Genomic DNA, 24,774 nt, shown 5'->3' on the forward strand with positions numbered 1-24,774 from the left:
TTACGCAATTGCAAAAATTGCGTTCATAACTGCAAGGATCATATCTTTACTTCATTTATGATTTGTTATCAAGTCGAAACCCAGTTTCCTTCTATCTGTGTGGGTGTGACCATGAATTGCACCTCCACTGATTTGTGAAAGAAAGCCGTGGACTTGGTCTTTCCCTTAAGAAAATGAAATGAGACGGCTTCATGGGAAATGTCACAAAAAAATGGGCCTGTTTGGTCTAGTGGGTATGATTCTCGCTTCGGGTGCGAGAGGTCCCGGGTTCGACTCTCGGACAGGCCCTTATTTATTCAGCAGTGTTAGTACAAGGTTGTTTCTTTTCTTTTATTAAAAATGTTAAAGTCCATTACCCCAGAGTCTCTCCGGGCGCTCACCCCCCGACCAAAAAGCCCGAGGACTCTGGGGCTCTCCTTCAAATCCAGCATAGGATGCTCGTAGCTGGCATAGCGCAAGGTTACACCTGCCCTGTGATGTGACAAGAAAAAACAACCGTCCCTGGGTAGACTTGACGTTCCGGTTAACAGCTGAACGCGCTAACCGATTGCGCCACATAGACAGCCGACCCCTTACACAGGGGACAAGATTCGGCAAACAAAAGTGCCACTAAATCTTGTGCCTGATTGTGCGATGAGCCTTCTAAATTCGTGCAAGCAGAAGTGTCATTATGGTCTACCCCTTAATGAAAGATCGACGGTACGCCCGCTTAAACGGTGCTCTCGCAAAGCATATGAACTTCCTCATTTTTAAGAGAAAGGCCTTAGATTTGTGACATTGTAATTGTGAAGTTCGAATGACCCAAAACCATTGTAAATCCTTTTAATTTCCAACTCTTCTACTATCTCTTGATTTCGATGTGCAGTATTTATCACAACCGCCTCATACGCGGAAGCTCGCATGTCCAAGTTGCGCCGGAAACAAAATGCTTCTTCAATAACCAATACCTCTAACTAAACGACCACGACTCAAAGTTTTCTCATTTTAAAATCTGGAACATGTTGATAGTCTATATTTTTGCTGCAACGCCAATAACCGACAATGTGGCAATTTCCAAACACTATTCATGAAGCTTCCTTGTGGGCCCTGAGTGGGTCCGATGAGTCCGAGAGAATGGCCTGTTGGTCTAGTGGCATGATTCTCGCTTCGGGTGCGAGAGGTCCCGGGTTTCGACTCCCGGACAGGGCCCTAGTATACTCAGCCGTGTTAGTAAATTGAGAAGGCTGTTCCTTTTCTTTAATCAATTGGGAAGCATGCCAAGTGTATTAGTCTCACCCTTGCACAAGATTAGAATATCAAAACCACAAACATCCAATACCTTGCCGGCTAGGAGAAACGATGGTATCTGGGAAAGAGAATAAACCACTTGCACAACCAGGACAAGCCTTCCCTTTCTTCGGTGCAAATAGAAGAAAATGAAACATTTGGCATCAAAGAAACAGAGGGCAGGGTGAGAGTGGTCTAAAGTTGCAAATATGATAGGGAGGGAAAATAAGGTCCGAACGTTTCGTAAGGATCAAAGAATTGCAATTATCCCCCTAAGGTAAGTACATATATACCTTTTGGTCTAATTTTAAATTTTCTTTCACCATGCTCCAATTTTGGGTTTAGGGTTTAGGGTGATGCCAAATGAAGAAGTGGAGTAAGATCACTTGCAGGAATTACAAGCGACAGCAAAACCTCAAGTTCCTGTTGATAGATCCCCCCTCCCAACGACAGGTTTGTCAATGAATTACAAATAAATACTGTAAGTCGCTTGTACCCACAAGAGCTTTAATCAAGATGTTTACAAAGAAAATATATGAAATGAATTCATATTTGAAGTGCGTGTTCAAGACGAACGAGAGAAGTGATCATCACACTAATTAATCTGAACAATTTAAACACGTGAAAAATGCAGGTGGCTTTAACGGGATTCGAACCCATGACCTCTGCAACGCAGGTGCAGTGCTCTACAAACTGAGCTATGAAGCCCTACGGTTCGGAGCAGGTCAATTTGTTGGGCTCATTTGTTTCCGTGTAGGACTCGACGAATGAAGTAAATGTATAATTGAAGTTCACTTCTTTCAGTCGTCTTTACTCGCACCTCAAATATGTATTCATTTCATTCATCGAGTCCTTAATTAAGGCACGGAAACACGCGCGCCCTACAAATTGACCTGCTTCCAAATGAGTGGCGTCGTAGCTCAGTTGATAGAGCATTGCACCGGAGGTTATGGGTTCTAATGACAACGCCAGCACCCCAGTGGGTGTGGGATTTAGATTGAGGAGGCCTTCCTATGAAGACTCCCTTCATAAAACGCGACACCAAGTGATCTGTTATCAAGTTGAAACGTTCCTTTTATTTTTGAGGGTATGACCATCGGTTCCTGTTTCACACAAATCGGCCCTTTGCAGGTTAGTGATCACATGGTACAAAAACCGCCATACTGGAACGCAAATTGCGCACTGGGACATCTTAAACAAAGCAAGATAATGTAAATTTTCTTTGTTTTAGATGTCCCAGTGGGCAATTTGCGTCCCAGTATGGCGGTTTTTGTACCATGTGATCACTAACCTGCAAAAGGCCCATTGTCGAGCGTAGGTTCAAACGATTGAGCAATCACGCAATCAAAGTGGACATTTCAGATAATATGAGGCAAAAAAGGGTTGACGGCAACTACCAACAATTAAAACGGCCTGTTGGTCAAGGGGTAAGATTCTCGGTTCGAGTGCGAGAGGTCTCGGGTTCGACTACCGGACAGGCCCTGCTATAGATGGTTTTCAGCTGACGTCACGGCGGCCATGTTGGTGCACAGAACAATAGAGAGATAAGTGTTTTGGGAATTTGAGTCTATTATAATGCAAAACTTGGGCCATAATTTGCTATTGTTTTGTGCACCAACATGGCCATCTCATCACGTGATTGAATACCATCTATACCCAGCCGAGTTAGTACACTAACAAGGCTGTATTCTTTCCTTTATCAATTGGGAAGCCTTGCCGATTGTACTAGTAATTCACTTCTCCGTTGTTGAACCATCAAAACCTAAGGCCCTGTCCACAATAATTCCTTTTCGTTTGAAAATGCATACATTACAATGCTTTTAGGCCTTTTCAGCGTATTCATCGTATCGTTTTAGTGTGGAAACTCGAAAACGCATCGAAATGAAAATGATGACGTCACCTGCAATACGCTAGTTAAACTCAGGCTTTAAAAACATGGCTGATGAAAATATGCCTTAGCCGATGTTACTAGCAAATATTTGGTATCTTGTTTGGAACTTAATCTTGCTCTATTCGACCTTATCTTGGTTTTTCATAGGAGAAGAAGAAACGCATATCGACGGTTGAGAGGATTTTGGAACAAAAAAAGCGATCCAAAGCAAAGTTGCTACCAGTTTTCAAACTCACACTGGCGGGAAATGCCGGCAATATGGCAGCTTTATTATATGACTAGCTCCGTGAGCGGGCAAGATGAACCAAATCGCGCGCTCTGATTGGCTACCCGAGCGGGCAAGATGGAGCGATACTGCCCGCTCGGGATTTCTCGCTTGGTCCCGCAAGATCAAAGATCATTTTTTGGTGTTTTAAGTCATATAATAAATCCTTTATTGACCAAGATTGTTCGGTCAAGATGACTGGATATTGGCCTCGTTCTTTTTTTGCGTGTTTATGGACCTCGACTCCGTCTCGGTCCATAAACACGCAAAAAAAGAACTTGGCCAATATCCAGTCATCTTGACCTCACGCTTGGTCAATAACCCATACGTATCTCTTTCGAGCAAGTGCATATTCTTTAAGCTACGAAACAGTATGTCATTAACAATTTTCGCGCGTTTTAGTGTGGACACCGAAACCGATGACACCGAAACCGGATACTTTTGAAGAATGCATTAGTGTGGGTGGGGCCTAAATCCAATATTAACACCTTCTTTTCGCAGTTAAAAAATTCTTCGGTCGCTTTTCGCAGTTAAAAAATTCTTCGGCTTTAATTCGGTCCTTAGATCTATCAATTCCCCCCGAAATTCAGATCTTTCTGATCCATTAATATGGTCACTGACCATTTGCGATTGAATGCTTTTTCAAAGTCAAATGCTTTTCAAAGTCAACAGTTCTGCTGCAGGAAATGGTTCTTTAGAATCAGAGGCAAGCCACAATTCATTATTTCTTTGAGAAAGATTACAAAAATATTTACGTTGACAGACTAGGACGAAAACCGCTAAATGTGGTAATAATTAACAAATATTGTGCGATTTGTGCAGACCTCTATTAAGCGGACAATTGGCAAGGTCTTAAGGGTGTCCGCTTAATAGCTTTCACTGTATTACATTTAATACGAAAGCAATCGTTCACTGAACGAAATCTGAAAATGAAAATGTTTGATCGGTTGGGGTACAATGTTGAAAAAACGGCATGGAAATCGAGTTTTAGCTTAGTACTAAATTTTGGTAAATACCTGTTTGGAAGGAAGGTGGGGTAGAATTTTCGAATATTAGAACTCAAACTTTCTAGGAAAACTAAGATTTTGGACATTTTTCTAAACAGAATTCCTAGGTATTTCAGTCGGAAAAGTGGTGACCGGAATCTGACGAGTGCGTAGAAATTTCGAAACCACATTAAAGAACTCTACAATTTTACTGAGCTGAGTAACCATCGGAGTCAACTGTGATATTTGAAGTGGCATGAAATGTGAAAATTTAAAACTTTTGTCATTTTCGCCAAAGTTTGTTTGAGAATCTTATTTTAAGCAAACGTCCCTTTAAATTTTTGAGAAAAAATAGGAAGGCTACCGGCACGTGATATAAAGTTCTTGATCGGACCCGTCACCATTGTTGGAACTTTCGGACGAAGCAAAAACTGAAGGCGCCTAGAAATTTCTACAGACCTGAGGTTCACCCAGAACATCCAAATGTATATAAATATTTTGTAGGGCAGCTACAAACACATAATTCTGATAAATGTTAAGTCGTTTGGTCCTTGAGTACCCCTGATGTTGGTAATGCTTGAGAAAGGTTATTCACAGAGGCGTTTCATGAACACAAAAAAGGTATGCCAAAGCGAATAACAAGTGTATGAAAGACTTTGACCCAACACAACTATCAAAGTTTGTCAAATTTTCAACCTCGATTAATACATTTGTCATGCTCTGATGGGTTCACTCAATCTCGGTTATCAGTTCATATACTTTAGTTTGACCTTACATGGCAAGTGATTGCGTTAAGCGTTGCTAAGCTAAAATATTTTTCGCCGGAAAGCGAAATTTCTCTCTGAATAAAGCAAAAAAAAAATCGTTTTTCTTGAAAGTTTGGGTCAATTCTAACGTTTAGAAGTATACGAAACATAAGAAAATGTTTTTTGTGATGGGCCTGCGTCTGTCTGGCCACCAGGTATTACACAACATTGGATCTTAATCAATTTTTTTCCCATTTCTCTCGGACTTTCCTGCTTTTTTCGCTCGTATTTCGTAGTTCCAAACTTTTGGAGTTTAAGGAAATTAATAAAACAGTACTAGTACTTCCCCACACCTCCCCGCCCAGCTTCACCTCACAAGTTCTATTATTGAATTTGGTTAGTGGTTGTCCCAAATGGTAAATATGGCGACAATTTTCACTGATGTTCACCGTTTTGTCAAGGAAAAACTTCGATGCAAGAATGATAATGGCAGAGAACTTAGATACCTAAACTTGAAACACCTAAACACCTTCAGGGATCCAGGGCTGGGGAGGCAGAGATCGTCCTTTTTTGTAAACTCATGGAGCGAAATTCGAACACTGAAGCAGTTATCTGTGGCCGGATAAGCCAAGCTGAAGCCGTTAAAAGAGGGTTTATTGCCTTTCAATTGACCTGTAATTCATTTGAATGTATTTTCGTTTATTACTGGGTTGCCAGTATGGCAATCCCAGTCGGAAAATGTGTAATACTTCTCTGTTTATTTTTTAGTTTTTTTTTTTTTCCGTGTCGGTAAAAGTCTTGCCTGTCACTTCCCTGCTAAGTGGTGTCTTTGTGTATAGAGTCTTCTGTGCGTATTTTTTTAGGTTTGAGGGGGCTGGGGTAATGCATAGATTTCTCTGGTGCACACAGGAAAACACTCATTTAATTAACCTGAAATGTCGTCGAAAGTCATTGTAACGTGAATGGCGTTTTCGTGGATCCTTAAACAAAATATACCCTTATGGAGCTCAGGAATGTTGGATAAACAAGATAGGCGGTGAAAAATAAATATCTGGAATCTTAAAAGCGACGAGTAATGGCTTCAACAAGGTTAACAATCTTTCGCCCGTCGAGCCACTTCAAAGTGAGCTGTATTTCTAATATTTTGCCAAGTGTGCTGTTATGCACAACATTGAAACCAAATGAAAAATTCTCTGGTAACTCAGTATGGGTTCAACAAAGACAGAGAAGGAATCCATAAAGTGGATCTGTGATATTTGTTGTCTGGCTATTTGTATTTATATGTACTCAACTCTGCACAGTCTTCCGGTAACAATTGGAAATTTCACAAATTCAGTGTCGTAGAAAGTCATTGTAACGCGAATGGCGTTTTAGTGGATCTTTAAACAAAATATACCCTCATGGAGCTCAAGAATGGAACGTCAATAGCCCCGGTTTCATGGTTAGTTTTTCTCATTTGCATTACAATGTAATCTAGCATGTATGAGAGGCAATTTCGGGCTATTTTGTAGTTTTAACCCGAAATTGCCTAGCACCCAGGTTAGATTACATTGTAATGCAAATGCGAAAAACTAACCGTGAAACCGGGGCTATTGGATGTACGATGGCCCAAGAGGGTCACAGTCCAGTTTTAAATTTCACAGTCCAGTTTTAATTTTACACAGTCCAGTTGGCCCGGGGTTAAAGCTACGAGCTTGTGGAATCGCATAAACAAAACCCAGTTTTTAAATGTCGCAAATAGTAGAACGTCGCCAAAGAATCCAACAATAAAGGATTGTTGGAAAAATGAAGCTTCGTCTATGTTTAGGTGAGTTAACCTGAGTTGAGCCTGCAACCCAATCGAAAAACCAGTACCTGGTCAGCGGTCAACTGTGAGGTCGGAATTTCTTCCTCCGACACCATCCTGAACCGCTGGAGTCACGTGAGTATGCCACGTATTTTTATTGGATGCTTGATTAAACCAAGCTCAGCTCGATTCTCACGATGGCGGCACACGTTGAGGAATTTGTCTCGCCAGGCCAAAAATATCAAACATGTTTGATTTTATCCTCACGGCCTCGCGAAGGCGAATTTCTCACCACAATTTCCCCGCACACGTGAGGAAACGGCTGAGCAAACCGCCTCGGCGAGGCAGTTTGCTCAGCTCTTTCCTCAAGTGTGCGACGGGCTTAAACGCGTACGCGACAATTCCGAAAGCCATTATGGTAAACTGTCAGTTTGAGTCAACGAAAACATGTCGGAAATGCTATCGAAAATGTCACCTAGAAAAACATGCTCACGTGATATGACGACTTTAACCTTACTTAATTTATGTCATGTTTCGCAGAGAAAGTAGGAGAAATGTACCAAAAATCGTGGCCCACGTGCAGAGCCATCGTTTTTGTTAATTAAACGTTTTTTTTTTTTTTGGACGTGTTTTGGTAGCGTGACAGCAAAAGAGAGCTTCAACATAAGCCTGCACGTACTGTCACTTCATCAACGCTACATCTTGAGAACTAGCTCGCCACCGTAGGTTTTCACTCAGGGACGGTCGTCGCATCTTCGATTCTGAGCGTTCCCTACAAGTTGAATTTGTTTTATTGAATATCTCCCATACTACCTTTCGGCATTGTCGCAAACACTTTTACGCTTCTTTTGGACAACCTTTCCCGAAACAGCTGTATAAATGAACGGCACAGAAAACAAATGATGCCTTACGCTACTGTGAATGTGAAGGATGGATAAAGAACCGAGCAAAAATGAATAAGCCAAGTGATCCCGGCCTCGCACTTATCTGAAGAATTTAAGCAATTTTCTCCTATATACACCTGAAAAATCCAAGTGGTTTCAACCGGATTCGAACCCATGACCTCTGTGATGCCGATGCAATGCTTTACCAACTGAGCTATAAAGCCACTCAATTTGGGGCAGGTCAATTTTATGGGCTCATGTGTTCCCGGCCGTAAAAGGACTGATGAATGAAAGAAATGTTTATTTGAAGTGCGGGTGAGAGACTTTATCACATACCGGGCAAAATTACTAAATGCTGATCGGCTGAGACGTAGTGCATTTTTCCTTAATCACGAGGGCACTTTTGGTAATCCAGAGAGAGAATCAAGAGGGCATGATTACTTGATCATGATTGGATAACAGCTGCTTATCCAGAGCAAGCGAAGTTACAAGAGAATCTTCTTCCATGCAGATTAAACTACCTCCTTGTCCACATATAAAATACATTTTAAGCGCTATTTCTGTTACAGCAACGATTTATTCAATTGAACTTTCAACCGAATGGGAGTGTGTTGATTGTCATCTGCTGCGGCACTGAACGGGCTTCCCTCAATAATGTTGTCCTTCACGTGATGAATATGCAATTGCAATGTGCTCTCGTAAAATAAAGGATTAATTTTACTTGTATTTTCAAAGTTTTCCAAATTGCCCTCGTCGCTTCACGACTTAGGCAATTTTGTGAAAACTTTGAAAATACGCGTCAAATCAATGCTTAATTAATTTCCCTTGGGCCCATTGGCTTATACAACGAATGAAGTGATCCTCGCATTTGGCTGAACAATTTAAGCTATTGTCTTTTAAAATAAGTGCAAGGCAGCGGTGATCCAGCGGTTAGTGCGTTGGGTTTGCATGCGGTCGTCTCGGGGTCAAATCACCTTCTAACCTGTGGTTTGGATTTGTTTCAGGTTGACCCGGTCAACTCTACTACGATTTGTAAATGGTCGTCACTTATTTCTATCCCTCAAACTGACATTTCCCTTTTTTTTCAACTTACACGACGTACACTCTTCCTTCTACTTCAACGAAAAAACATTTTAAACAAGCTGAGAAGATTTACAAAAGGCGAGGTAAAGAGTTGAACCCGGATCGATGGCGTTACCGAGCAGTTTCCGATGTCCACTAGACTAACGCGACATACAGCTGCAAAGATGAATTTTTTAAAGTATTGGCATAGTAGTACCCAGCAAAACAATTGAAAGTTAACCGTCTTCAACGGGGTTTTTAGACCTAAATGCTGTAGATCAGCGCGGCTTACCTTAGAAACGCTATTTCTTGTTGAACTTAAGCTCCAATTCTGCCTGTTTTCGTTCTTTTAGAGCGGTAAGCTTGTCATATTAAGAAGGGATATTGCGTCGTGTGAATAGGCCACTTTGGAAAATACCATAATACTCTTTGTCTGTCCCCCCAAATTTTGCATAAGCATGGTTTTTGTTTTCTCTTGGGACCATTGTAAGTCCCAAGAGAAACTGGAAACAATGCTTATGCAAAATTTGGGGGGACAAACAAAGAGTATTATGGTATTTTCCGAAGTGGCCTATTGTTACGGAATGTCCAATGTCAACTGGTTGCCTCCATCCAGTTGGGTTCTGTTTCTTTCAGATTAATAAAATAGTGGGGTGCCTGTGAAGTAGCTTTGTAGCTAAGTGCACTTCCACTATAAACAAAGCATTTACATTTTACTTCAATCTTTCGTCTCTAATCCGCACTTCAAATCAAACATTACTCTCCAGAAAGTCTTTCCTTCCAGGAGCCAACTTTAAATTAATTGAACATTTCTCTCTCTCTCTCGGCCTTTATTGTTTATGATTGCTCCCCAACATAATGAACTCAAACTAATGCGCCAGACCTACGTCATTTTGGGCAGAGTTCTTAAAGCGGGAAAGGTGTGCGTGTAGCCGCACTTACCCCCTAACTCGATCTGATGGTAAATCTTGCCACTCTCGGTTGGTGTATGATTGATCCTTAGCAAAATTGACAAGAAGACGATGCTCCATATCATACTTGATCGAACTTAGAGGCCTTCCGAGTGGCTCCATTGGAATGCCCAGTACTCCAAGGGCCACTTGGGATTCTCGAATTTACTGAACAGGAGTTGAGATTGTAGGCAGTAGCGTAGATTCTTTAGTTCGCAAGCAAGTAAGTAAATGTGTTTATTACAAAAGACCAATAAAAATCCGCAACTACTTTCTTGACATTCAATTGAAGGTATTCATAATCACGCAGTTATTGTAACATAATATTACCGGTTTACCTTACATTATGTTAACTGACAGTATTTGTGTGCTTTCTTTGCATACGGAATCCGCGCCCGCGGTGCGCACGCGCGGCAGTCAAAACTGTGCTATCCTGTCAATCATTTGCCCGTTCACTGGAAACGGTGCATTTTTGTGCGTAAATGACGTTATTGTCGATCTACCCTGTCGAAAGGACGCCACCAATGTATTTTTTCGTTAGCACAAATAAATACAATTTAAAAATGGCTTTCTGGTCCTTTAACTGCGAAGATATTGATGTGACGTCGGATAGAACAGCTTCCCACTCGCCGAATTCTGATTTCAGAACTGATAGTGTTAAAAGTTAGAGAGCGGGCTTGCCGTTTTTCTGCGGTCGGTCTCAAATAAAATAACAAATGCATGCACTACATCTCACGAAATTACATAAATAAATTTCCATGCCTCAGGCGACTGTATCTTTGAAAGTAAAACTGAACGATGCAAGCCTCGCGCTAGCCTACTGAGAAACGGGTTCCTGGAAATAGTTTCTTCGTTAATCGAGATGTCCGTAAGGAATTCTGTCTGCGCCCACTCCTTTTTTGCAAAGTTATTTTCTCGACGCGAGTACTAGCAAGTACCTTTTACCTGAAAAAGTGATCAATGACCTGCTTTCGCATTGCAATCCGAGATAAGAAACTTAAATAATGCAAAATGTGTATACTACATCTTGGTTGAACGCGGCCAATCTAGTCTGCAGAAAATTTGACATAGTGACGATTAACATGCCTCCTTCATGTCATTCATGTTGTATATATATTTATACATATATAGTGGAAACACAACATTCCTTTTGTTTGAAGAAACAATAAGGTCTTTGGTTAAACGTAGTTTCCCGATACCGCACCCTAATCGAGTTTGCGAGCAGCTTTTCAATCCGCCGATAACCACAGTTCAGTTGTGTCGCTGAAAATCTTCTTTAGGTTCGCACTTAAGTTGTTTATATAAATATGAATAGTAATTGACTGATTTATACTTAATCCACCCCTCGTGAGGAGCATGCTGGTAATAATAAACAGCGGTGCAGTTTTGATTGACAGCAAAGAACATCGGGCCACAAACTTGTTTGCTATTGGTGATGCTTTCGTATCCTCCAGATAACTTGATTGATCCACCAAAAGCACACCTATCCACGTTTAAGTAATAATGTTTCTTTCCTGGTAACCCTAAAATATTAACAAAAGGATCATCTAAGAACTGTCCCCCAATGTAACATTTACAAGAAGGCGGCGAGATATATCGCTCGATAGGACTGTATAACCATAAGGATCCGAAGGTTCAATATCTGACATTTAATATAAACGACAAGTACAAAAACACTACAGGCAAGAAAAAAAAAGGCGCAAAAGCACAAATTCCGTTGGTGCTAACGACATTTGTCACACAGTACGTGACAATACGTTTGCTCAATATATTACAAATGCTTCCGCGATTGGTTTAGAAAACAATAACGCAACTAAGCAAAAATAATCCATTACACAAGACACAATCAGGCGGCGTTCTGTAGCAAACCAAAATGAAAGAGCGGTTGTTAAGATCTGCGTACCTTCCATTCATTCTGCGCATTATCCAAGCAGTTTATAAATCTACTGAAAGTTTCCTTTGCTTTCTTTTCGCGTTAAGACTTACGACAGAAATGAAAGTCCCAAAATTTCCACTTCTTGATTTGGATGGACACATCAGATTTTTTCGAAGTTGACTCTTAAAAGTACTGACTATAATACTCTTTGTTTGCCCTCCAAAATGTTGTGTAACCATTGTTTTTATTTTCTCTTGAGACCATCGTAAGTCCCACTGAGAGCAACTGGAAACAATTCCCATGCAAAATGTTGGAGGGCAAACAAAGAGTGTTATGGTATTTTTGAAAGTGGCCTAATCCGAAGTGAAACTTAAGATGCTTCTTACTTGTATGGTTTAAAAATTCCAAAGGCTGAACGTCGTCCAATGATAGTTTCTCTTTCAAACCTTCCCAAGTAAATTCGACCCCGTTGGTCTTACAGCGCTGCAATGTATCAAAGGAAATGACGTTCAGTTGCCTTTTGATTACTATTAATAATAATACTCTTTATTCATTGGTAAATCCCAAGAAATCCTAATTCTTTCCTCAACCAAACTCTCATCCTGAACTCAAAAGAAAAGGAGAGTATGAGCGTTGGCTGGGATATGAGAGATTCGCAAAAGTTATTTTTAGATCGAAAGTCTGTTTCTTTCCGAGACGTCTGCGACTATTAAGCCTGACGTCATACGAACTTATCTGGCATGATTGTGTAATGGCGGCTGTTGGATATTCAGTATGGCTTTCGGAGTCGTATTCTCCGTCCACCAAGCTTTTAGATTCACAAAAAATGTACAATTTATCTCCCACTTCGGATTTTGGGGCAAGATGTACCAATTTCCTTGGTTCTGAAATTCGTTTTCGTCAACAAACCGTAATTTCACTTCGGACGCCATTTTGTTTTCTTTCTGGCTTTGTGGACGCCTCGGGAAACAAACTTCCGTTTTCTTGACATCTAAAAATAACTTAACTGAAATCAACATATCCCAAGAGCTAGAATGGCCGACTCCCTCTCTGTCTCCCTAATTTTCTCTTGTGAAACTTCGATGCCAAGCTATAAAAGGTAAAAATATCTAGCTGCAACTGATGACGAGGATAAAAAAAAATGATAAAATAGATCTTTCGAGAAAACAACTAACTTGATCTAAAATTAACAGCTTTTCAAAACCAGCTAAATTTAGGGTAAGACTAAGCTGCGGAACTGCAGACCGCGGACCCTCTAGAAATGACTGTTTTTATTGAAACCCCATGATAAAAACGAAGAGATTCGCGTTAACATTTGTTAAATATCGACTGAACCCGCCGATTATCGCGTTCCAGTCGCCAATTCTTGCTGTTGTCTGCGTACTGGCACCATCTGATTCAAGTTAGCCGATTAACTGGTGCATTGCGCGGCAAGTCACAATAACAATAACCATCTGCTCAATAAGCCATTTTACAGTTGTTTCCTCAGCGACCTAGCCTATGAATGTCTGCGAGGCTGCCGGTGACCTTGTATTGATACAACCCCCACTGCTTTTATCATGTAAATTGTGTTGTTGTAATGCCAATTATTCTATATTTACATTACAAAAGCATGAAGGTTTGTATCAAAACAGGGTCACCGGCAGCCTCGCTTCCATTCTTAGGCCAGGTAACTTAGCTACAACTGTAAAATGGTCTATTCTCTGCTTTTGATAATTTGTTGTTGTTGTTGTTGTTGTTGCTGTTGTTACGAAGGTATTCCGACGAAAGACTTACTATGCTGTAAAGATGAATGGTGGGAGGTTCTTCGACTGCACGTTTTTCTCTCTGTGGAAAAGTTGATATTTGAAAAATCCACTTTATTTGATTCTTCTCGGTGATAATTAAATGTCGCCTACATGCTAACGATTCAACGATTCAAGTATATTTATGTGCAAGGCATAGGCCAAGATCAGGGAATCCATCCCACCACCAACGCAACAAACTAATTTCTTCTCGTAACCACAAGCGATTGATCAAACCAGCGGTAGTTATAGCTGGCAATCAGTTGTCCTGAAGTCAAACAGACGCCGTAAAACTAAAGAAAATAACACAAACATAAAAGGCAAATGAGGCGATGACTGACCGAAGCCAACCGAAAACACAGAGACCTAAGTAATGACACCAAAAAGGATTAGGAAAACTGGAAACATACGTACAAGACTGACCTTGTCCACTGCCTTGAGAACTGCGGAAAGGTACTAAAACAGGCGTTAAACGAAAACTACAAAACCAAAATGACAACTGACAGGCATCAAATAGCATCACGTTGAGAATTTTAAATCGTAAAACCAACCGGGATCGTCTGCGGTTGTAAAATGAGTTGGTAGATCATGACTTGTCACGTAATCAATCCACCAGTTAGTCGGCTAACTTGAGTCAGATGGTGCAAATACGCAGATAAAAGCTAATAATGGCTCCTGGAACGGAATTTTCGGCGGGTACAGTCGATATTTAACAAACAGTAATATAAATCTCATCGTTTTTATCATGTAGCTTCAATAAAAATAGTTCTTCCCTAAGGTTCCACGGGTTCCGCAGGTTCCGCGGTTCGGTGTTCTGCAGGTCCACCTTAGTAGTGTTATCCCTGGATTTACAAAATGACAGAAAAATGTCAAAGCTTGTAATTATATTAGTCTGAGAAATATTACCTGTACTATGTCACCATAGGGAATGAATTTATAAGTACATGTGCCGTCTAAGGATCCCCTTTTACAAAGCATGTATCTAAATGCGCTTCCCGGGTACAAAATTTGGATCAAGAAAATTGTCACCAGCCCCATGACAAATATAACGACAGAAAACGCGATGCACAACACTGCAAAGAAATGAAAAACAAAATCATAAGAGTTGCAAATCATTGCAGTCAAGAGGTAACTTATATAAGCAGTTGTATCATTCAAATCGTACGTGAAAAAAACAAACAACACAACGACATTGTGGAGTGCGATTGTGCTGATGCCCGTAGTGGAGTGGGAAGAGAAATAATAGAAATTCTTATTTATGTTTTTTTTAACATTGGTACGACATCATACATAAAATCATGGTCCATTATGTGACACACTCACTAGATATATATTATTAGTAAAATCCAACTAGTGGTCTATTATCAATGCTGCGTTCTGATTGGTTGAGCTACTAGTAGGCTATTTGTTATAGCCCACTAATAGCGAAAAGCGCCGGCTTTGAAAACCAAAACAACAATTAAAGTCTGGCTTTAACTAGCGAAAGATGTTTTGTCTCGATATTTTTTTGACCAACTAGTTGGATTTTACTAAAACAATTATTCCTCTCGCCCTCATGGCCTCTGAGTCAATAGCCCATTCGGCCTTCGGCCTCATGGGCTATTGACTCAGAGCCCATTCGGGCTCAAGGAATAATTGTTAAATATACTGAACTGATCGATTGATAGTTATATACGATAGAGAGTGAGCAACCACAGTCCGGCAGTAACAAGAACAAATGCGTGAAAACCAGTACCAAAGGTCTCACCACCTCAGGAGATTCACAGTGACCACCATCCAATCTCGCTCACTAACATTGTTGCTAAGATCTTAGACGGTTTCACCAATTGAAGACTTTACATCAAATAGGCGAGTATATTGATCCTAAGCAATTTGCCAGGAAACGGCAGTCAGCAACTCATGCCTGTTTTTTTACCTCTTGCAAGCTATCCATGATGCTATCGATGTGCGGAAATTCTTGTATCCAGATCTTCTTTTCTGATTTTTCAAAGGGATTTGATATGATAGATCACCAAATACTTATGGATGAACTATCACTCCTTAGTGTGGACCCTGTGATATCTGTCTTTTCTGACTAATAGAACCCAAGCTGCGTGTAAAGGTAATACCTTGCCTGAGTGGAAGCACACGTGTTGGCATGCCCCAAGGGACTAAGATGGGCGTGATAGAAGTGGAGTCGAATAGAGGTAAATATGTAGATGATACGACACTTTTAGAAATTTTACCTCGTAACTCAATTATCATTTTGAAGTTAGATGTTAGAGATACAAATATATATATATATATATATATATATTTTATCGAGCACTGTAAGATTAAATCCACTTAAATGTACAGAAATGCTTATAAACTTTATGGAGTATCCAAACACTGTTATACAGCATATCTGCATAGGAAATCACCACTTGGGAAGTGTTTCGGCCTTTAAATTACTTGGTGTTAAAGTTAGGCATGACCTTAAATGGAACGACAACATTGATTAGTAAGACGATCCAAGGATACAATATCTTCTCCAGAATTTATAGATCTGTGTATGAATTGACTGTTCCGGCTTTAATGGGAAACGACGTTTCGGCTGTTCGGCCTTTTTCAGGTTAAAAATTAGAAACTAAAAAGCTATTTACAATGGTTGTGAGTTACAAGAGCAACGACTTATATATCAAGTATGCATATTGAAATTAAGATTACGTAATACAACAAAGGTCTAAATTACAAGGTCAACTGATTGAATGACATGTGAAGACGAGTACAATTATGTGAAAAAAACTAGAAAAAATATAAAGCCTAATGAATAGTGTTTGTGTGTGGTAACAAGCTCCCCATTGAGGTCCTCTGAATGAATGTAATCAGATAAAAATCATAGCAGGATCCCAAGAGAGGGCCACTAAACGAGCAAACAGGTCAAGTCAGCTAAGAAAGTTTTTCCATTGGTGCTTGACTAAAATCCAATTTTGCCAGATATCCAACGGATTATCAAAAAACACTTGCACCTACATACAGTATTAATTTCCCTTCCAAAAGACCCTAAATTGAAGACCGAAAACTGATGCTAGAAGTAATTTTGGTCAATTTTCTTTGTGCTTCAAAGGTCTTCAAAGAAGGTAAAAGACATCTAATGCACAAGATCTATTGAGCCTCGTGACATTGCATGTGTTTATTGCCTTGATTCAACCTTCAACTCCCTATCCCCTCCCTGCCTACCATGACGCGTCGATTTGTAAGGGCAGTTGATTTCGCACAATTTTTCTTTTCGACCGCAAAGCATTAGAAGCAGTGTTAATATCCTTTTATGAGACCAAATTAAAGTCAATTTGAGATCAGAAAGAGCCAAGATTTCTTGCCGGTGATTTAAGAATTGTGCAATCAACAAATTGTAAGATCATGTTTGCATTCAAAAGAAATTTGTGGACATTGACCAGGGCTTTACACAGGTTGTGATTTACCTGTGCTCTGGACGTGATTTGCGAAATAGATATTGCGATATTTACCGTGAACAATAATTATGGGAATCAGGAATCGCCGGGAAACTTCGAAACCAACAACAGCACATACATTAGACTACGTTTGTACTAGGGGGAAGTTTCCGGATTTGTAAGTGTATTCGGATTCATTAGGGGATTCGGATTCGTGCATGTTTGCATTAAAATCATTCTCGGATGTACAACTGTTTACACTGACTCGATGAATCAGGTTACTAAAGGCCCGTGCAAACGCTCGTAACAACACGCAACATTGTTGGGCCAAACAATGTTGTCTCTTGTTGCGCGATGTTAGCCGATGTGTGCAAACGCTCGCAACAAGTCACAACATGTTGGGTCTTTAGATGACAATACAAAGGACTCTGGGACGTTTTCCATCTCCGACGCCATGTTGATTTCTTGTTCGCATGTCTTTGTGTGGATGCGTGGCATGTAGTGCGCGTGCGCCGGCGCAACATTGTGGGATGTGCTGTGCAAACGAACGCAACATTGTTGGACCACGCTTCGATGACCGTGAAACAATAGAAATGTTGGCACTTGTTGGCTCTGAAGTTTGACCAGTTCCAACAACTTCCAACAAGTCGCAACAACACGCCGCAACAACACACAACATGGTGTGCAAACGCTCGCAACATGTTGGGCCCAACAATGTTGCGTCTAGTTGGCCAACAATGTTGCGAGCGTTTGTACGGGCCTTAAGCGAAGCGCTGTTTCATTACTCAAAATGGTATCCAAAGCCAAAATCAGAAAATACAGCCACGTTGAACTAGACTTTTAGTGAAGTGGAACTGTTACTTGGAGTGGTTCGACCTTACTCATCACAACAAGATTTTAAAAACGAATTCGGTACACGTTCCGGATTTGTCACGAATCCGGAAACTTTTGCTTTAGTGTAAACGTAGTCATAGCCTTTATTTTAAGATTTCCGGACAGATGAAATATTTTATTGTTGTGCATGACATAGCAGTCATACCAAGGACGAATAAATCGATAAATAAATTTCATTTATTTCTTTGTTGCGATTTATTTTATCACGTTGCATGTTAAGCGGATGGCTTGTTAGCTGTAACATGCTCGAGAAGCGAAAGCGGTTAACTGTGGAACGCCCATCAAGTTTGAAGCTGCAGGCACCTCGATATCACGCGCCGTTATATCACTTTTCGACGGTGCGGTGGCCTCATGGTTAGTGTGGTCCGGGTTCAGGTCTTGGCCGGGGACATTGTGTTGTGTTCTTAGGCAAGACACTTTACTCCCACGGTGCCTCTCTTCACCCGGGTATATAAATGGGTACCGGCAAAATGCTGGGGGTAACCCTGCGATGGACTGGTATCCCATTCAGGTGGGAGTTAAAAATACTCTTAGTCGCTTAGTGGGTCATTGGGAGATTTTAAAATTAAAACAAGCGACACGGGACCCCTTCCCCCTCCCCCCCGGCACGGCCTCATTGACTGACGTTTCGACAACCTGAGAGGAAGTCATCTTCAGAGTCAAGTGAATATGGATGACTTCTGGACTACACTCACCCGCACGATCGTACTTAACTTAATTATCATATGACTCCTGGGTTCAAACCATTTACGATGGATTAATAGATAAGTGAGAATGGCCTTACTGAACTAATAACAAATTTATATTGTACCAGAGTGTAACTTGAAGTGGATAAATTCCCATGTAATTTATGTGAGCGTCACCACTAGTTATGGAACCGGGCCCAAACAGGGACAGGGAAAAACTTCGATAGATATAAGTGCCATACGGCCAGTGTTGGAAAATATGCAAACCTTCTTTGTAAAAATATATTTAGCTGTTAATAGCAATAACAGTAATCAAAACGTGAGCTGATTAGTATATTACTGACAGAGCGAGAGGAACTTCAATTGGGAAACAAATATCGAAAGCCGTATCTTACTTTTTCTGAATCTCTTTCTCTCTTTCCGCAGCTTTACAGCAAGAACCATCTCAAATTGATCGTACATTTCGTCGATCTCCATTCTCATTTGTTTATCACTGATCCCCAGCACAATGCACACGAAACACTCCACCATGTTGACGTCATCGAGCTTAGAAGCCTTTTTTTCCTCCATTGACATTCCCAGAAGCAGGCTACTTCTGCTCAAAACCACGCTGGGGGGCAGATGGGATTCTGGGATTGCTGTACCGGGGTTTTGGTTGTCGACAGTAGCGTAGATTCTTTCGCCAGCGCGAACTGAACCAACGCACTTCACTTTTATTACTCCGATCACGCAAACAACATCGGTCTCATCTGAAACGTAATAAAACGGGGCCTAATGCAGAGCAACAGAAAAACTAGAGCGGAAATATAAGCTGTGAAAATTTTAACTTCCCTTAAGTTTGCAGCATTCGTTTTGGTCTCAATTACTACGACAAAGAACAATCTTTGGACCAGTATTTTTTAGGAATGCACCACTTAGTTTCACTTACTTGCGGAAATAATACATTCCTACACTATGTTCGATAAGCGGACAGAGTCACGCATTACATTTTGTGTTTAATTTTTATGTGACAGACTGACTGCTTGCCTGAGAGACGACCTATTATGGATCGATCACTTAATTGACTGATTGCTTGATTGATGCGAGAACGATATGAATCTTTTAGCGGAGCTCAGCGGAGAAACATGGGTAATTTTTTTTGGGAAATCTATCCACGTAAGAAATTTTGGTTATGACGTCAGCGTATTCCCGTACTGACTGTCAGGGTGGAGGTGGGGAGGCAGGTCAGCCTCTGGATACGGTAGTGTCTGACTGCAATTTCCAAGCAGTTCACGACTGGACATCCATTTCACAGAAAAAGCCTATAAATCGAAAGGTATTAATTAAGTGTGAACAGTAGCCATAGTCAGTAATGATGAATAAGCAACCGTTGCCGGCCACAAAACCGCGTGACAAACAAGACAAACGATTGTTACAACTCAATTGCTGTCCAAATCAATCAATCGCTTAGGTAAAATATATGCTATTTACAAGGTAATTTTTGTGAAATTACAATGTTAAAACCAAACGTTTTCGGCTGTTTGCCATCATCAGGAAAAACGACCGTCTGCACGTATCCAAGCATCTATATCTTATGTAATTCCCGTTGGGAGAAGTTTGGAAACATAAGAAATAACTTGTTTGTTCAGACTGGGGCGGAATTGTTGGAACATTAGCCCCTCGACGATCCTACGTTTATGGAATGTTTGTGCTGAAGAGAGAACGCGCCAAGTGAAAAAATGTGATGGGTTTTCACGCAGGTGTTTTGCAGGTTCAGAGGTGTGAGCAGGATTTGAATGTTCCGCAATTCGCACTGCTAAGTTTCTCACAGTCTCGCCAATGTAATCAACACCACAAGAACAATCTCCTTTGTAAACAACTTTGGATCTGTGGGTGTTTTTGTCTTTGTTGTTAAAGAGGCCGCTTTTGATTTGCCTTGTTTGCCACAGGAAAACGTTTGGTTTTAACATTTTAATTTCACAAACATTACCTTGTAAATAGCATATATAACTCAATTGTTGTCGGAGATTTTGCCGAAAATCGCAGGTTCGAGCTTATCAAACCGCTTTTCTTATCGATCTAGCCAAAGATAACCTTAACTGTCCCAAACGTTGCTTACATGTGCAGGGATGGCGCAGTGGTGAGAGCACTCGCCTCCCACCAATCAGTGTTGCCCGGGTTCTGATTCGCAGACTCGGCGTCATATGTGGGTTGAGTTTGTTGGTTCTCTATTCTACACCAACAGGTTTTCTCCGGGTACTCCGGTTTACCCTCTCCTCAAAAACCAACATTTGACTTGATTTGCGTTGATTGTTCATTTCAGTTTACAGTGTCCGCAATTAGAGCTCCAGCGCTAGGATGACTTGACACTTAAATAAAGTTCCTTTTTTTTTTTTTCGTTGCAGATAAATGCACTGCAATCCAATATAAATTTATACGGCGTCGAGAGTTCGAATGTTTGGGACAGTTTATGTTCTTTTTGGCCAGATAAGGCCACAAGGTCGAAAGTGATTGAGCGATTGAGTTTTAACAATCGTTTGTCTTGTTTGTCACGCGGTTTTGGAACTGAGTCATAATTACTGTGGTGACTTAGTGTCCACACTAAATTAATACCTTTCGATTTATGGGCTTTTTGTGTGAAATGGACGTCCAGTCGTAAGCTGCTTTGTTTGACGGTGAAATTGCAGTCGATTTAGCGAATTACTACGCTTTAGCTTGACTTTTTAATTAGTAATTTTTGCTGTTGTTCAGTCTAAACTGAAGAGACAGGGTGTAAAGATTATCAGCCAAACGGAAAATGTTGTGAAAGAGATTACTGTGCACTTAATTTCAGTTTTAGTTGTTGATTAAAATTGTTGGTTATTGTTTGCAAGGCTTGTTTATTTACTGCTGTCAGCTCAAAGGTAAACTATAAACTGTATACACTAATGACGATTAATTTTGTACCTTTCCATATACACTATATTGCTTTCTGGGCCATGGGGTTCGAAACGGGAGCTCCGCTTTTAGGCTTGGCTAAATCTATTTGTTAGAATATGTATATGTTGAAGGTTAATCTGGTCTCAGTTTGAATCCGTTTTACCTAGGTTAATTAAAGTCGTGATTCTCATTTTACCTGGATGAAAATGCACTCTAACTAGTTTAAATTAGCTATAAACCCCTCAAAAAAAGATTGAAAACAAAAAAGGATTGGAACCACCTATACCAGCTCTGTCTTACGCATCTCAACACATCTTATGTTTCTTATCATCTTGTCGGTTTCTGTATTTGTACACTTTTCCATTCGGTCTCAATATTAGTATATATAGTAAGGGAACAAAGAACTGTACTAGTACCGGTAATCGAACTCGGACTTTCCGGTCTACAAAAATTTCAAGGAGTTTATGACGAAAATGTGCCAGTATTTAAAATAAAAAGGAAGTTTCGAGGGTGCTCCCTCTTCTTCAGTGGTTTTTAAAGTAACTGGAGGCGCGCGGCGTAAAGTTCAAATAAAAAAAGAAGGAAGGTCATAGCGCGCGCTGACTTTGACAGTAGGGACTTTACGATCTACGACGCGGAATTACGACGCGGTCATCAACGAGAATGCCACGAAACAACGATATGATTGGTTAAAAGAAGAAAAATAATCGTGCTGCACGTAAGCACGCATTTTAGCACAAAGTCGTGCGGTACTCTGCACAACAAGGACGTAAAATCACCAATTTTGAGGTTTTGACGACAACGCGAGCGCACAAATGTGAATCTTTCATTCTCTATTTTTACTCCGAAACCGCTCGTACCAATTTATTTTTAGGATACTTCGCCCACATTGTACGACGCTAATGAGATGGCCTAACCGCGTGAAACTTACGCCGATAGTGCAAAGTTATATTTTGATGTGACGTTTTCGTCGACGTCGCCGTCGTCGTCGTAGATCGTAAAGTCCCTATTGTCAAAGAAAATTGAAGTCTGTGTTTAAACTGCCTGGGTTTAGAGACCGGTACTTAAATATCCGCTAGCCTAAAAAATAAGTTGGTCTAAAACACTGCTGAAGCCGGAGGGGATAACAGAGACTAACATGTCCTCAGGAGTGTGACCCGATGATGAAAAATGACGGCCTGCGGGGAGATCTATGTTGCTCAGCCGTGTGGAGCGCAGATGTTCTCGGAATCTGTCACCTAGTCTCCTGCCAGTTTCACCACCATAAATCTTATGACAGCAGCGGCACTGGATTATCTTCTCCTGGGACCTACGTATACAATGGTCCCAAGAGAAACTGGAAACCTAGCTTATGTAAAATTTTGGCTAATTATACATGGATATCAGTTAACTTATTATAGAAAAGTAAATAATGAAAAGAACTGTTGAAAATATTCGTCGCTGTAGTGTAGCAGTGAAGACACAGGATTATAGATCTGGCCCAGTTATTCAAAAAGTGAATAACGCTATCCACCGGATAAATCACTATCCAATGGATAGTGCAATTGCTTTCGCTATGACTTATCCACTGGATAGTGATTTATTCGGTAGATAGCGCTATCCATCGTTTGAACAACTGGGGCCTGAAGGGTCCGAGTTCGTGTACCAATACGAGAATAGGACAGTTCTTTGTTCCCTTACTATGTTGTAATGTTGAGACTGAATGGATACGGGTATGAATACAGAAACCGATAAGAAGGTACGACACATTAAGAAGACGTGTTGAGATTCCTAACAGAGCTTGAGGGAAGGTATAGGTGTTCTCAATTTTGGGGGGCTGATAACCGCTTTAAATTAGGTAGAGTGCATATTCAGCCTATGTAAAATGATGATCCCCGATTAATCTAGGTAAAAACGGATTCAATCTGAGCCTGGATTTGACCGACAACATATACATGTACATTAACATATATGTATGTATATCACAAACCGTCATCGTGCATGGCCGGAGTGGCCTCTAGGTAAGCGGATCGAGTAATGACTCCAGCCATAAAAGCTTCCTTTCCATTCTTATTATCCAGGAGCTGAATGCTGGACGTCCCGTCTTCATCCTTGAAAAACCCGACCACATGTCCTTCCTCAAAATCATCGCACACATCGGGATTTTTAAGTTTGAAGTGGTATCCAATGTCGGCTTTTCTGTCATCTGGACTGGACACCCGAAACGACAGATGATCGATATGAGCTCGTTTGGCTTCTAAGTGTTCTATGACATGAAGGTGTTGGAATTCGGCAGATCCTAAAATGACAAGGAAATAGATCATCAGACAGAGAAGTGAAGGTTTTAGACTCAAATCCCTTGAGGAATTTGGAGGGTTTTTTTGTGACGGAAGTATTAATTTGCGTTTTGAGCATATTTCAAACGGGAAGCACATTAATATGACCTTATGTATACGTAGTGAGGAATGAAGGATATTCCAAGACTAGTTTTGTGTTTAATTTTTATTCCTGCTGTTACCCTGTGAGCGATGACCCTTCGATTTATCTAGGAAGACTGAAGGGTCTCTGCTCGCAAGGTAACTTGCTGTGTACGTACACAGAATCACAACAAATATTTATTGTGAAACATATCTGCCACCAAGAGGAATTCACAGTCCGCAAGGAGTCGACATCAGTCATAGTTCATCCCGTGCATTTCGACAATAATTTGTGATGCTTTAGCAATGAAGCGTATCTCTAGTGCGACACCATACCATGGCATAAGGTTAAGTTCAGTGTCATCTGCGTCATGATTTAAACGCCAAACACACTACAAAAATCTTTCTATTAATGGGTTGTACCTGAGATGTTGCAAGTGCTGTCTGGACTGGTCTGGGCTGTAAACACAAAGCAAATTTAGGTATTCACGAAGAGTCAAAAACCTGGATAGATAATGCGGACTGTGCACGATGCCTCAGACTGAATCAAGTCGATTCAGATTTTTTCAACAATGGGCAGTGAGTCTCTGACAATACGCCGTTGTCTCCCAACGCAAGACTGGCAGGGCCATAAAACAACTGACAAACGATTTCATGCCGGAACCATCGGCTACCTAGCCACCCATCCCCTGAATATCATGGTTAAACCGCCAATGGTTGGTAGGACTGTAGGACTTCGATTGGGTAAAGAAGGAGTTTCACACAGATAGAACCAGGGAAAAAGAGCACATCACTCTTGTGCCGCCCACTCGATTCAAACTGTTTTCCCTAAGAAAACAGCAATCATTAACGACATATTTGAGTTATTTCCAAAGATACACACAGAAAAAAAAATAAGTACGACACCACTAACCTTCACTTTCTCCGACATCTGTTAAGAGAAATGAAGAACATTTACCTAAACATTCACGAGAAAAGCAACCTTGCGGCT

General features: G+C 40.8%; 1 protein-coding gene and 3 non-coding genes across 8 annotated transcripts in view; 2 read left to right on the top strand and 2 right to left on the bottom strand.

The window, feature by feature from the left end:
- Positions 1–214: 214 nt before the first annotated feature.
- On the top strand, positions 215–288 carry Trnap-cgg (transfer RNA proline (anticodon CGG)). Its single transcript has one exon. It is a non-coding gene; the product is annotated as a tRNA-Pro (tRNA).
- Positions 289–1,115: 827 nt separating this feature from the next.
- Positions 1,116–1,188, top strand: Trnap-cgg (transfer RNA proline (anticodon CGG)). The gene has a single exon. It is a non-coding gene; the product is annotated as a tRNA-Pro (tRNA).
- Positions 1,189–1,901: 713 nt separating this feature from the next.
- Positions 1,902–1,974, bottom strand: Trnaa-ugc (transfer RNA alanine (anticodon UGC)). The gene has a single exon. It is a non-coding gene; the product is annotated as a tRNA-Ala (tRNA).
- An 8,074-nt stretch (positions 1,975–10,048) lies between these two features.
- LOC138038910 (uncharacterized) overlaps positions 10,049–24,774 on the bottom strand; it is a 35,030-nt gene continuing 20,304 nt past the window's right edge. For all 5 annotated transcript variants that reach the window (XM_068885004.1, XM_068885000.1, XM_068885001.1 and 2 more), the window contains exons 4-10: positions 24,697–24,714; positions 24,207–24,242; positions 23,357–23,665; positions 18,885–19,238; positions 14,403–14,569; positions 12,099–12,195; positions 10,049–11,359 (exon numbers count right to left, since the gene is read on the bottom strand). In XM_068885004.1, coding sequence (XP_068741105.1) covers positions 11,088–11,359; positions 12,099–12,195; positions 14,403–14,569; positions 18,885–19,238; positions 23,357–23,665; positions 24,207–24,242; positions 24,697–24,714 — 1,253 coding nt within the window. In that variant the 3' untranslated portion in view covers positions 10,049–11,087. The remainder of the gene's footprint in view (positions 11,360–12,098; positions 12,196–14,402; positions 14,570–18,884; positions 19,239–23,356; positions 23,666–24,206; positions 24,243–24,696; positions 24,715–24,774) is intronic.

Source organism: Montipora capricornis, chromosome 2, assembly GCF_036669925.1.
Source record: "Montipora capricornis isolate CH-2021 chromosome 2, ASM3666992v2, whole genome shotgun sequence".
In the NCBI taxonomy this organism is placed as follows: Eukaryota; Metazoa; Cnidaria; class Anthozoa; order Scleractinia; family Acroporidae; genus Montipora; species Montipora capricornis.